This window comes from Cololabis saira, chromosome 10, assembly GCF_033807715.1.
Source record: "Cololabis saira isolate AMF1-May2022 chromosome 10, fColSai1.1, whole genome shotgun sequence".
NCBI lineage: Eukaryota > Metazoa > Chordata > Actinopteri > Beloniformes > Belonidae > Cololabis > Cololabis saira.
Window position 1 is genome coordinate 47,887,040 of NC_084596.1, and position 14,816 is coordinate 47,901,855.

At 43.5% G+C, this 14,816-nt stretch overlaps 1 protein-coding gene across 2 annotated transcripts in view; it reads left to right on the plus strand.

Annotated features, from left to right (window-relative positions):
- LOC133453170 (PEX5-related protein-like) overlaps positions 1-14,816 on the plus strand; it is a 112,158-nt gene that overhangs the window by 70,546 nt on the left and 26,796 nt on the right. For both annotated transcript variants that reach the window (XM_061733075.1, XM_061733076.1), the window contains exons 4-7: positions 77-197; positions 581-668; positions 5,218-5,316; positions 13,060-13,179. In XM_061733075.1, coding sequence (XP_061589059.1) covers positions 77-197; positions 581-668; positions 5,218-5,316; positions 13,060-13,179 — 428 coding nt within the window. The remainder of the gene's footprint in view (positions 1-76; positions 198-580; positions 669-5,217; positions 5,317-13,059; positions 13,180-14,816) is intronic.

Genomic DNA, 14,816 nt, shown 5'->3' on the forward strand with positions numbered 1-14,816 from the left:
GAAAGTTTTAATGCAACACCTGTATTCAGAAGGAAGATATGAAGCGCTTCTTCATGCTATCTGTTCACATCTGCAGTCGGACCATCGTCTCCGCTGGACAAATGGCACAACTGTAACCTAGACGTGGAGGATGGAGGACGCAGGAGGAGATACAAGAAGAGATGCTCCTCCCACCACTCCTCCAGCGAGCTGCTGTGGTAAGCGAGTCCATGTTCCATTTACTGATGGTTCCCCAAGCTCTCAAATCAGCTTCCTCAGAACCTCCACGTACCACTGAAACCCAATTGCAAGGGTCTGGATCTGGACTTACTGTTTCTCTACTGGCCACTAGAGTATGGCTCCAACAATGAATGAATGTACTGGACTTGGATCCACGCTTTTCACCTTATACATATTTCCATTAGCTATAGCCAGCCAGCATGGTATCAACCTTCAGTTTCATGCAGGTGATACTCAGCTGTCCATGAAGTAATGGTATCATTTTGTGATGACAAACAAACTTGAATCTCTGGCATTAAGTTCTTCTACAATGAAAGTGCAGTGTGTTGGTGTCACTTACTACATGGTTTTCCTCCTTCAGGTCTGCAGAGTTTAAAACTGATCCACTGACAAAGACCCAACTGGACATCCAAAGTTTCGATGACCTCGACTTCACAGCTTCAGTACAGGTGAGATTCAGTTACACACCTGAGGACTGAACCAGGGACTGTACTGGACTGTATGTGCAGGAAACATCACGTCTGGTCAAAACTGACTTCAGATTCAAAATGATTTGCAAATGGAACTTTGTTGGAATTCTGAAAGCTTAACTTTAATAACAAGTCAACATGAACAAGTCATCACACCACACAGAGAGGTATCATTAGCTGCTACACCCATCTCACTCATGGTGAACCAGCAATCAGAACATCACCTGCAGAAACTATCACAACTGGGACAAGCAACAACAATAAAAAAAATAAAGAAATAAAAACACAGTTGGTGAAGGAAACTTCCAAGGGAAATTGGCATCCCATGAGTCCCTGAGCCATCTCACATGACAGTGCTTTTGCATGGACAGCTGTCACTACAATATGTGGCTTGTATTGGTAGTTGCACAATTAAAGCAATTGAGATTAATAATTAAAGAACGTCTTATAACAAGGGGAATTAAGTCGCCAAACATGTTAAATGAGATGTTTCATGTACCACTCCGCTGTCCTTGATGGAAGCCATGTTGAAATGACTGAAATTCACACACATATAGTGCTGTTTGAATGGCTTAATGTGATTGGCTCATGAGTAAATCGTCCACCACGTGGGGTGCGTTCTTATGATTGTCTGAAACAAGGAAGATATCTGATTGGTTGCAGATCATTCCATGTTTAAAAAAAGACATTTGTGGGTTGAGGCAAATCAGGGGAGTCTCAAAAATCCACACACAAATGTCCACAGACCACAAACCATTTGTAAATCAGGTTTTATTAGATAGATAGATGGTCAGAAGGTCGGCAGACATCAGACATCTGTACAGATAAATGCCTACAATGCAAAACTTTAGATCACAAAATAAGTCTGTATGCTGATGATGTACTACTCTTCCTCCAGAACTCACAAATCTCACTGTCACAGACAATTGCACTCATAGATGGATTTACATCTATATCTGACTATTCTATCAACTGGTCCTAATCCACAGTGTTGTGCATCAACTGTAATTTCCAGAATACAGCCACTACTAAATTACAATCAGGAAACATTAGATATCTAGGCATAAACATCTCCCCTAGGCTGTCAAAGCTAACAAAACTAAATTATGTTCAGCTCTTAAAAAAATAGAGGATGATTTCGCCTATCTGCGACTTTGCATGGAGGAAGGGGACAGTGCCGCTGGAGTGGCAAACCGGGGTGGTTTGCCACTTTTTAAAAAGGGGGACCGGAGAGTGTGTTCCAACTATAGGGGGATCACACTTTTCAGCCTTGCTGGGAAAGTCTTCGCCAGGGTACTGGAGAGGAGAATACGGCCGATAGTTGAACCTCGGATTCAGGAGGAACAATGCGGTTTTCGTCCCGGTCGTGGAACACTGGACCAGCTCTACACCCTCCGCAGGGTGCTCGAGGGTTCATGGGAATTTGCCGAACCAGCCTACATGTGTTTTGTGGATCTGGAGAAGGCATTTGACCATGTCCCTCGTGTTATTCTGTGGGGGGTGCTCAGTGAGTATGGAGTCCGGGGCCCTCTATTAAGGGCTGTCCGGTCTCTGTATGATCGGAGCAGGAGTCTGGTTCGCATTGCCAGCAGTAGATCAGACTTGTTCCCGGTGCATGTTGGACTCCGGCAGGGCTGCCCTTTGTCACCGGTCCTGTTCATAATTTTTATGGACAGGATTTCTAGGCGCAGCCAGGGACCGGAGGGGATCCGGTTATGGAACCACAGGATTGCGTCTCTGCTTTTTGCAGATGACGTTGTCCTGTTGGCTTCATCGGACCGGGACCTTCAGCATGTGCTGGGGCGGTTTGAGGCCGAGTGCGACGTGGCAGGGATGAGAATCAGCACCTCCAAAACCGAGGCCATGCTTCTCCACCGGGAAAGGGTGGCGTGCCTTCTCCGGGTGGGTGGAGAAGTCCTAAATCAGGTGGAGGAGTTAAAGTATCTCGGGGTCTTGTTCACGAGTGAGGGAACGATGGAGCGGGAGATTGACAAACCGATCGGTGCAGCGTCCGCAGTTATGCGGTCGATGTACCGGACCGTCGTGGTGAAGAAGGAGCTGAGTCGAAAGGTGAAGCTCTCGATTTACCGGTCAATCTACGCACCTACCCTCACCTATGGTCATGAACTTTGGGTAGTGACCGAAAGGATAAGGATCCTGGACGCCTCCCTAGGGAGGTGTTCCAGGCATGTCCCTCCTCCCTAGGGAGGTGTTCCAGGCATGTCCCTCCTCCCTAGGGAGGAGTTCCAGGCATGTCCCTCCTCCCTAGGGAGGTGTTCCAGGCATGTCCCACCGGGAGGAGACCCCGGGGAAGACCCAGGACACGCTGGAGAGACTGTGTCTCTCGGCTGGCCTGGGAACGCCTCGGAAGAGCTGGAGGAAGAGCTGGAGGAAGAGTCTGGGGTGAAGGAAGTCTGGGCATCTCTGTTGAGACTGCTGCCCCCGCGACCCGGTTCCGGATAAGCGGCGGAAAATGGATGGATGGATGGATGGATGGATGGATGGATGGATGGATGGAAAATCAGGGCATACATTTTCATTGCTATGCTCACGATATGCAGCTCTATTTGTCTATGAAGCCGGATAAAACAGAACCGTTAGTTAAACTTCAGGCATGTCTTAGGGACATTAAGGACTGGATGTCCAGAAATCTTTTGCTTCTTAATTCAGATAAGACAGGGGTTAGGTCATTAGGAAGGGATTAATCAGGGGTGTCGGACTCCAGTCCTCGAGGGCCGCAATCCTGCATGTTTAAGATGTCTCCTTGCATCAACACACATGATTCAAATGAATGGTCATCACCAGCTTGTCATCAAGGTCTGGACAGCTCTGTTGGTGTCACAGCTACTTTTATCACGGTGTACTGAAGCAGGGAAACATCTGAAACATGCAGGAATGCGGCCCTCGAGGACTGGAGTCCGACACCCCTGGATTAGATGGTGTTGCGATGGCTTCCAGTGCAACTGTGAGAAACCTTGGTGTTGTTATCGACCAGGATCTGTCGTTTAAACCGTATATTAATCAGGTTTGTAAAATTCCAAATTCCATCTCTGTAATATCGCAAAGATTAGGAAAATCCTCTCGCAGAGTGATGCAGAAAAAATAGTTCATGCGTTTGTATCTTCTAGACTAGATTACTGTAATGTGTTGTTAGCAGGATGTCCAAGTAATTTGCTGAATAGGCTCCAACTGATCCAAAATGCAGCAGCACGAGTACTGACAGGAATCAGCAGGAGAGACTACGTCTCTCCAGTGTTAGCGTCACTCCATTGGCTACATGTAAAATTCAGAATCCAATTCAAAATTGTATTAATTGCGACCTGATAGACCTGAAAGTACCATGTGTTCCTAACAGAGCTCTCCGTTCTCGGAGTGCAGGTTTACTCGTACAGTAGTTCCTAGATTAGGGGTCTTCAACCTTTTTTAACCCAGGGACCCCTTGGATAAGAGAAAAACAGAGCAGGGACCCCGCTTGTAATTCTTATTTTTTCCCTTTTTTTAATGTGTCACATTTTAAGCCTGGCTTATAACTTTTAGATGTGTTTTATTCTGCTTATTTCACCTTATTAACCAATTCTTGACTGGGTTATTAGCCTACATGTGTTTATGGTTGATGAAACGTCCATGCATATCCTTATTGATATTATGATGATTATGATGATTATGATTATTATTATTAGTAGTAGTAGTAGTAGTAGTAGTAGTAGTAGTAGTAGTAGTAGTAGTTGGTAATGAGGCAATATGTTCTATTATTGTTATTTTCCAACAATGAAACGTTTAACTTCAGGATGCCAGGGATGCCTACCTTAGTGAGATGACTGGCCCTGGTGGGTGGTGCAGAGCTTGTCTATTCTGAGAAAATGCCCTAGATAGGCTAGTTTAGTCACCCACAAATTATCACCGAAAGATGCAGCCAGCTCCGTGCTTTTGGCTCACTAGAAAGTCGTGGATAGCTGTGCGGAATTCAAAGACGCGTGCCAATACCGGTCCACGGGAAAGCCAGTTTGTAAGGACAATTGACAGCTTTTACAACAGGGTCCATAACCTCAGCAAAGTCAGCACTCATTTCTTTGGTGGTGAGGGATTCTCTGTGTAGCATAGGGTTTGGGGGGTGACTTTTTGACAAGCATCATTAGACCACTTTTCTGACCAGTCATGGCGCGTGCACCGTCTCTACACACCGCAACACATTATTGCCCAGCAGTTTAAGTTAACAACATCTCTTCGGTCTCCAGGATGGCAGTGCTGTGAAGTAAAACATATGACCAGTGTTGTTATATGGAAGCAGCTTCAACTAAGTGTTCACCATTTCTTTGTGCTCTGTTTAACTTTCACAATGACATCAGCTGGCTGACCTTCCTGTGTGTGTGTGTGTGTGTGTGTGTGTGTGTGTGTGTGTGTGTGTGTGTGTGTGTGTGTGTGTGTGTGTGTGTGTGTGTGTGTGTGTGTGTGTGTGTGTGTGTGTGTGTGTGTGTGTGTGTGTGTGTGTGTGTGTGTGTGTGTGTGTGTGTGTGTGTGTGTGCTGCAGGATGGTGGCGAGTGCAGGCAGCGCAGACGGACTCGCTCTTTGCTTATCAGCAACGAATCTCTGGAGGACGAGTTCGTGCGGGCGAAGGCTGCAGTCGAGGTACTGATCTCCACGCCGTCCTCGTCGCAGCTGCTGTTCAGCTGACAGTAACAAACGGCTCTGACGTTTAGACTTCCTGCACCCGTGTTGCCCTCTAAGGACTCTGATTCAGCAGACACTGACCCCGGATCATCTTACAGCAGACTGACACCTGAGTTTCATTTTTAGAAAACGAGAGATAACAACAGAATTCAGCTACAAAGATCCACACACACAGAATAAAACCAGCATCAGTCTGGATCACATCACTGGTACGGTGGTAAAAAAACCTCACATGAACAACCATGTATAACGTTTTAAACTGTGCCATTATCTATTTAAAAGAAATGAAGAAAGAAAAAGACACTGTAGGGAAAGCTAAACTGGTGATCCAGTAGATCCAGCTCCAGCAGCAGTAACTCTCACTAGGTGTTTCTGCCTGACTTCATCATTTCCTGTGGAGGAATTCTGGCCCATTTTCTCTCTAATGTTTCTTCAGGTCATTGAGGTTTTTGGACGTTCACTTCTTCACAGATCTACAGAGATTCAAACTGAGGTTTCTGATTGTTCTGGAGGGTTCTGGTTTTAGGGTGGTTTTTGTTTAATCTGGGAACTGAGGAAGGTTCAGGTATCAGGACTAATGAAAGTTCAGGTCTGAGCAAAGTTGAGGTGTCAGGATGGAAGTTTTATGTCTGAGGTCTGACTGTGCCTCAGAGCTGGAGGTTTCTGACCAAACATGTGAATGCGGGTCTGCAGCTCATCTCTGTGATTAAAGTGCAGACTTTGTCAAGTGTTTAATCTGAGCTCTCCTGTCAATGAATTTGACGGCCTCAATCTCCTCGGCTCAGCTCAGTCAACCAATCGTAGCGTTGCACTAATTGACGAACCGTTGACTGAAAGCTCCTCTTCATCATTATTGATGGTTTCTGAGTTTAATCTGGAAGCAGTCAGACATAAGCCTTCATGCTGTCACAACATTGTCATTATTTGACGGGCAGAGGTGTGAGGAGCTTCCATTTGATGAAGCTGCCACGAGCAGGTGAAAATCATCTGATCATCGCGGTTAAAGAATGACCCCCTTACTGCTTCCACAGTATTTAAGAGGGTGAGTTACACCCGGTGCTGCTCATCAATCATAATTGATGAATCGATCATCAGCAGGTCTGCAAAAAGCAGATGTTTCACTAGTTGTTTTGTGTTCATTATGTCTTCAGATAGATATCCCAAGGTTTCTTTTTTTTCAGACAAAGTTCCGACGTCTTACCTTCCGTCTGACAGTTTCAGCGGTTCTCCCGCCTTCCTCAGAGTGTCACGTGATGGGAAGTGACAACGTCCTTATCAGCTGTTTTTACTATGAGGGCGTGCAAAAAACAAAAAACGCAGAAAAAATAATAAACAAAGTGCGGATGACTCTGGTAAAAGAAAGAATAAGATGCACAACAAACAAACTACACAACGTCAACACGGACTTACAGCAACAGTTGGAGAATTTTAAACACCGGTACCCCCAGAGCAAGGAGACGGAGGAAGAAATAGATGAGCATTTCAACAAAACACACGAAGAGGAATTCACAACCCCAGAAAGACACCACATAAGGAAAATAAATAAACTGATGGAAAAGGCACGGAAACAAGCGCAACAAAAAACGGCGTTTTACGAAAAATGGATACACAACGCGTCAAAACCAACCCAGTCTCACAGAAAAACGTGGTACAGGCTACGTTGGTCCACATTGCAAAACGTGGCAATGTTTACGATTTGCCCTCCTAAAACGTGAGATGAGAACGCGTTCCGTGGCCCATTCATTGTAATAGGTTTCGTTAGGTTTCGTTTCTGTCACGTGACTTTCAAGTTTTCAGCTGTGGAGTATAATGTGGAGTATAATATATATATATATAAAATTGCTGCCATTTCTTTGATTCTCGGTCTAAATTGCAATATTTTAACATAGTTTCACCATGAAAAGCAGATTTTATCATATTCATAGCAAGAAATATTGAAATTTCACAATATTTGTGTGTCTGTTTACCTCACGTCGAGACTGGCACCTTTTTTTTTTTTTTTTTTTAACTACTTAAAAACTTCTTCTTATAATTACGCGCGGCCCATTCTGACACCATGTGTTGTCTGTCTTAATATATATGTATATAGCAGACGAGGCGTGTAGCTGGTCTCAGCAAGACGTTTATTCCCAGACCGCTATAATCAACGCCTGTGGCTGCCATGGCAACAACAACAACTGACACTCCCAGCTGGCGCTCTGCTGAAGCTACTGCGCATGTGCTAAGCACCTAGGGCATGCTGGGTAATGGAGTTCCTACACAGTAATCCATACAACACAGAAACCAAGTGGCTTATATGCTATTTTAATTACTTTTAATATTAGGTAGTTGTGTGAACTGTTGAGATATTATATTTTGTATAACTTTAGATATTATTTCAACATAGAACAACATAAAACGGCTTTTAGTGTTCCCAGGGTCACACATTTCTTCTTTGAATTTCAGCACCCCCGTGTTTTTGTGAGACAACCCGGAAATTATTGCTTGCTCCAAAAAAAAGCATGTTGTTTTTTTATTATACCTTTTATTTGACAAGGCAATCACTAAATTAATTAATGTTATGCTGCGTAAATGCAACCTATGAATAATTATCCATACATTATGTTCCTTAGAATATATTGGACACTGGACAATGTAAACCTTTTTTTTGGTAATGAATTATCTCTGGCTTGACAACTCACCAGATCGTTTAGTGTATGTGGTGGTTTTATTTTGGAGGGGTGCAGCGTAAGCAATAATATTAAGACTTATTATTTTATCCGAAAACAATTTCATTTTTGAGGCGCATAACTTACTCGAAAAGTTGTGAAACTTGGCACGCACGTACCATGTGGCAAAAATTACGTATTCTAATAGTGTCAAAAGGGGGCGTGGCCTAACGGCTCAACAGCGCCCCCTAGAAAACTTTGTGCCTCAAACCCCACGATACGGTTTGACGTAGATGCACGAAAATCGGTACACACTTGTATCATGTCGCAACTTAAAAAAAAGTCTCCTGGCGCCATGGCCGAAACCCAACAGGAAGTCGGCCATTTTGAATTAATCGTGTAATTTTGGCGCAAATTATGCCATTTTCACGTGTCGTACTTTAATGAACTCCTAGCAGGATCGTCCGTTCGACATAAAACTCGCTCAGAAGACACAAAAGACATTAACCATGAAAAGTGATCAAAATCGTGATTTTTCCTGAAATGGCGTGGCCGTGGCGCCGCGTCACTAAACAGGAAGTGATACTAGTAGCTGATTGGCCGATATGTGATCCTCATCATCATCACCATCATCATCCTCATCACCTTCATCATCACCATCATCACCACCACCATCACCTTCATCATCATCATCATCACCACCATCATCCTCACCTTCATCATCATCACCATCATCATCATCACCACCATCACCTTAATCATCACCTTCATCATCATCTCCATCATCATCATCGTCATCATCGTCATATTCATCATCATCATCATCATCATATTCATCATCATCATCATCATCATCATATTCATCATCATCATCATCATTATCATCATATTCATCATCATCATTATCATCATTATCATCATCATCCTCATCATCATCATATTCATCATCACCATCATCATCATCACCATCATCAACACCATCATCATCATCATCACCTTCATCATCATCATCAACACCATCATCATCATCATCAATTGGTGGAAATTGCACGCGCGAGGTCCCGTTCATCGCTGCCTGCAGCTTTAATTTCACTTATGTTTACAACATGTAGAGTAATTAATTGGGCAGCGAAGCCTCTGTGTTTTTATATAGGTTTGTCGAGTTGTTAATAAAGTAAAAAAAAAATAAAAACAGATTTAAAAGGCCCAGCCCCCAGCTTGAAAAGCTGCCAGGCAACCTGATCGCACAAAAATCTGTGAAATGCCCACGACCTCTCACCACTATTTTCCGTGGTACTGTATATACACGGAAAATGGTATAATTCCGTGTGAGCACCACAGATATTGTACCATGCAAAGTCAATGGGATCCGTTGTCATGATATATACACGGATTATGACATTATTATTATTTATATATTATTCTTTGTTATAGTGGCTAAATTTGCACAGTTCACTAACGCTTTGAGCTAGGAAGCTGAAATTCTAGACTCTGTAATCAGGAGGTGACTCTCATCCACTGTGCCGAGTTTCAGATCTGTGTGACCTTCGGAAGTGTCAAAGGTCACCGAAATACCAGGCCATTGCCTTACAACCATTGCAACACCACTACGCCCAATAGTGGACAGTATAGGTGCAGTCACATACAACTTATCAAAAGCAATTGCAGAAATATTAAAACCCATGCTAGGACAAACAGAACAACACTGCAATAACTCAAAAGAACTGGCAAAAGAACTTAAGAACATCAAGGTGGGCAGGGAGGAGATATTCATATCACACGACGTAATTTCACTTTTCACCAAAACACCAGGACAAGCAACTTTGGAAATTGTGCAAGACCGACTGCAGAAGGACAGGACACTCAAGAAACGCACCAACTTCACCACCCTGGACATCACATGGCTCCTTCAGTTTATTGCCACATCCACATACTTCACGTTCAGAAATCAAATATACCGACAAAAAGAAGGCTTCGGGATGGGGGACCCACTGTCAGCCATAATGTGCAGCTTATTTATGGAGGATTTGGAGGGAAAAGCTATCAAATCAGCACCCGAAGCGCTCAGACCCACGCTGTGAAAAAGGTACGACATCCTGGACAAAAAATAAAAACCGGTCAAACACAGCAACTTACAGCCCACCTCAACTCAATAGACACCACCGGAAGCATACAATTCACGCATGAAGAAGAGACAGACGACACCATCGCATTCCTGGACATAAAAATACACCACACAGACAGCGGAGATATCAAAATAAAAATACACAGGAAACCCACCACACCGATCAATATTTGTTATGGACATCAGAACACCCCACAGCTCACAAGATGTCAGTAATCAGAACTTTACACGAACACGCGACAATAATCACGGACCTGGAGGACAGAGCAATGGAGGAAACAAGCACTAAAAGCATGTCAATACCCACAATGGGCCATAAACAAAGGAGCAGAACAAGTGAAGAGGAAAGAAACGGAATTGAAAAAGAATAAGAACAAACCCACCAACAAGACGGGGAACAGAGGGACGGTGACTCTACCGTTCATCAGAGGAGTCACGGAAAAAATACAGAGAGCCATGTGAAAATACAACATCAATACACCGGTCAAACCACACACACAACTCAGACAACTGTTAGTGCACCCCAAGGACAAAAGAGATCACAACAAAAAATGCAACGTAATATACGAAATCCCCTGTCAATCATGTAATAAAACATACATCGGAGAAACGGGAAGAAGTTTCATCAAAAGGAATGTGAGAAGGAGACGGGAAAAATTCAAACAAGAGCAATAAAAGAGAAGGCATTGCAAGAGACCAACAAGTCAGCCATAACAGACCACTGTAAAAGGGAAAATCACATCATGAACTGGGACAAAGCCAGAGTCGTCCGCACCAAGGACAAAAGATACCAGCGCTGGATTTTGGAGGCCATAGAAATAAGGAATCAAGGACAACAAACGAGGAACACGGATGAGGGAGCGTACATGCTCTCTCACACATGGACCAGTATCTTGGAGCGGCGGGAGGACAGCGGGGGGCGTGGCCGAGTGTTTGGCCTATGCCAAAAGGGAAAGACATCAGCAATGGTCTCTGAGAAGTATCTCGAAGCGCAGCAGCAGATAACAGCTTAAAACTTGGGCTCCCAGACAATTTCACTCCCCTTACAAAAATAACTGAAAAACCAAACCAGAGAAGTTGACACAAAAGTATGAAAGGGGGGAATAAAAACAATTTAGAGGAAAATCATGAAACAGGACCACAGAAACCGACAAATCAACGACAAAAAACGAGGACATAGCCACAGGTGCTAACACACAAGCTGAACACGAGGCTATGGAGGCTATTCAAGCTAACATCATCGCTGAAATACAGGCAATTCGTCTGGACTTCCGAAGGGAAATAAGTCAGAAGCTAAACGGCATTGCTTCTGAAATAAAAGTAATAACTGACTGGGCTGAAGAGACGGAAAAGAGAGCGACCGATTTGGAAGAGTGGAACAACGATGTTAAAGAGATGTTACTCCACTTACTTGAACAACAGAATCCATTCAGGCTGACACTGGGAGGCTCTCCTCAAACAAATCCACGAAAAGCTTAAAGGCTATCGACACCAGTGTTGTGCATGAACGCGTTCATTGAACACGTTCATTTCTGTGAGAACGTTGAACTGAACGCAACATATTTGCAAATAAAGAACTTGAATATGAACTTGTTCAGATCTGCAGAACCACAAACTGGACTGCAAGTAAAATTAAATACCTTGGTGTACAAATACCAAAAGATCTAAGTACTATTTATGACCATAATTATCTCCCTATAACAACAGACATTAGAGCAGACCTAAATCGCTGGTTATTGCTACCAATGCATATGTATAATCGTATAGACATAATCAAGATGAATATTTTACCCAAACTTCTATTCCTTTGTCAGTCTTTGCCAGTTGAGGTGCCTCCTAAACAGTTTATTGAATGGAACAGAATGATATCAATGTTTGTTTGGGGAAAAGCAAGACCACGGATTAAATTTCAGACATTACAGTTACATAAAAATAAAGGTGGAGTGTCCTTACCGTGTTTGGAAGATTACTACAAAGCAGCACAGCTGCGATTTCTGGTCAACTGGTGTGATCCAGATTGCGAGGCGAAATGGAAAGACATAGAACAAAATCTAACAAGTGTACCTCTCCCATCTCTTCTAGGGGATAAAACACTCCTAAAACTAAATCTGGATACAATGACTAGTTGGATTAGAGTTCCGTTAAATATCTGCCACAAAAAAACTGAGAGACCCGAAATTTGAGAGAAATGCACGAATATTACGGTGAATAGCAATGGATACAGATTTCAAACCGGCTGAATTGGACAGTAGATTTAAATGTTGGATAGATCTAGGCATCGCCTCGTATTGCACAATATCCTCCAACACCAGATTAAACTCCCTGCAGCAGTTTATGAAAAACTTTGAGCTAGAGGAGCAGGACTTCTACAGATACCTCCAGGTGAGACACCATTTTGATAACAACATTAGATCCACTGGAGAAGAGGAAATGAATCTGATAAAGATATATACTAAGGCATATAAAAGTAATATGGACAAACTTATTTCCATAATTTCCATTTCCATAATTGTTTACTGTCTGAGGATATATGGAAGAACATGATGTATGTAAATGCTACATGAACAAGGGAAAGACTGTTATGGACATGAAAGGAACCTAAACCAAACAGAGCTGTTTGATCTTGATGTCCAGAACCATGGCTGGAGCAAACCAAACACAACGCTTCAGCAGAAACACTGCATACGCACTGTCAAGCACGGTGGTGGAGGGGTGATGGCCTGGGCTTGTTTCCAACTGCTACCTTACAGTGGGCCAAAATGTCCAAAAAAAAATCTCAAAAATTGGTTCTCACTGCTTTCAAATCAAAAGAGCCTAAAAGATCACCAAACAGGTGGGAGTTTTCAGGTGCATTATAGGAGATGTAGGAATATGGCATTTGTGGACAAAAGTGAGAATGTTCAGTGTTGATATTGTTGTTTATTCCAGTCAGACACTGAGTTCTGGGATAAGATGCAGGCGGAGTGGGAGGAGCTTGCCCGGAGGAACTGGCTGGAGGAGTCTGAGGGTCAGCTTCCAACCCCGTCCACCATCTTACCTGTGGAGAAGGTAATGCTCACCCCTCTCTCTGACTGGCATACACATATGGTGCAGTTCCCAAATTCAGGACTGAAAGAATGCTTTCCTTTCAGATCACAATAACGTTTCAATAACAAACTGGAAAAATTGGGGCGTTTAAAACTTTTGACTGGTAGTGTAAATAACATCATAATTTCACTATTTTCTATAGCATTAACATATATCTTAAAAACAATATAATATTAAAAAAAACACCAAGCATTTAAACGATAAAAAGTATTTTGTTAAAAAAAAACAAGGCAAGTTTGAATTTGATGGCAGCAGCATCTCTTAAGCCTGAATTATGGTTCTGTGTTAAACCAACGCAGAGCATACTTTGTTTAGCTTCCGGTTTTTCCTCTCACAGTGAATCAAAGAGATAAGGACAACTATTGTGCAAAAAAACAAAACAACCTTGACAAAAAAAATCACACACGAAGAAAAGAGCGCTAAAGTTCACGACTGCTTCACCAACCGGAACCGGAAATGTGTTGCTACCAAACAAACCAATCACAGCCTTCTCAGTCTGTGTTGGGTCTGCGTCGCCTCGACGCGTAGTTACACTTTTGGGAGGTGCAGGTCAGGCTACGGCGTAGCCTACGGAGAGACTCCCGCGTGCCCTACGGCGTAGGCTCTGCGTTGATTTAATGCAGAACTATAATTCAGCCTTTAGTTGGTCTTGTGCAAGGCTGCTCAGGGGCTTCTGTCCTGGGTCTGCTTCAGGGTTTCCACCTGCTTGGACGTACAGTATCTGAAACACCTCCGTGCAGAGGCATCTGAACCTGTTCCGCTGGTCCTCTGAATGTGAGAGTCCAGCCACCCTGCAGAAAGTCATTTCAGCCACTTGTATCGATAGTCACTCCCCACGCTTTCACAGATGATGGAAATAACATAAATCACTAGCAAACAGCTCTCGGCTCTCTCTATATCACAACAGACCAGTACAGAATGCACAGTACTGCAGAAGCTCTTACTTGAATCACCACCCTCTTTTGGGCGAGGGGGATTGTGAGCTTGCATTATCCCTGGAGCTGTGTTTTCAGGGGCAATTAACCCTGATAGGGTATCTTAAAGGTATTGTGACATAATTTTTAACATGCTTTTAACACTATTAAAAGTCTTGGCCAATATGCCTCAAATATGTGTAAAAGGGTGTAACAAGAAAAACTTCACTCCAGTACTCCATGCCTGGCTTTTTTTACGACTGTGTTTTTTGCGCAGTGAAAAACGCGTCCTTTTCCCCCTTTCCTGTCAATCATTGCCCCGCTTCTCCTCCCAACCCCCCGGGTTGGGAGGAGGAAATTCCCAGAGGAAATTCCCAGCGGAAATTCAGCGGAAATTCCCAGAGAGCACACAATACACTGAATGTTAAAAGTTTGTTTTTTTTTGGGTGTAATTGATGTCAAGACACCCAACTAAACACAAAAAATCAAGAAAAATGTGTTTTTCATGTCGCAATCCCTTTAAAACAAAATGGTCCCGAAGTCCACGGATTCCAGCTGCATAAGCTCTCCTGTTGTTTGTGTGGATGTCTGCTGTGTGTTTGCTGACGTCCTGGCCCCCCCCCACCTCCCGACCACCCCAGTCAGGAGGGTCCCCCCTTATGATCCAGGTCCTGGTACAGGTTT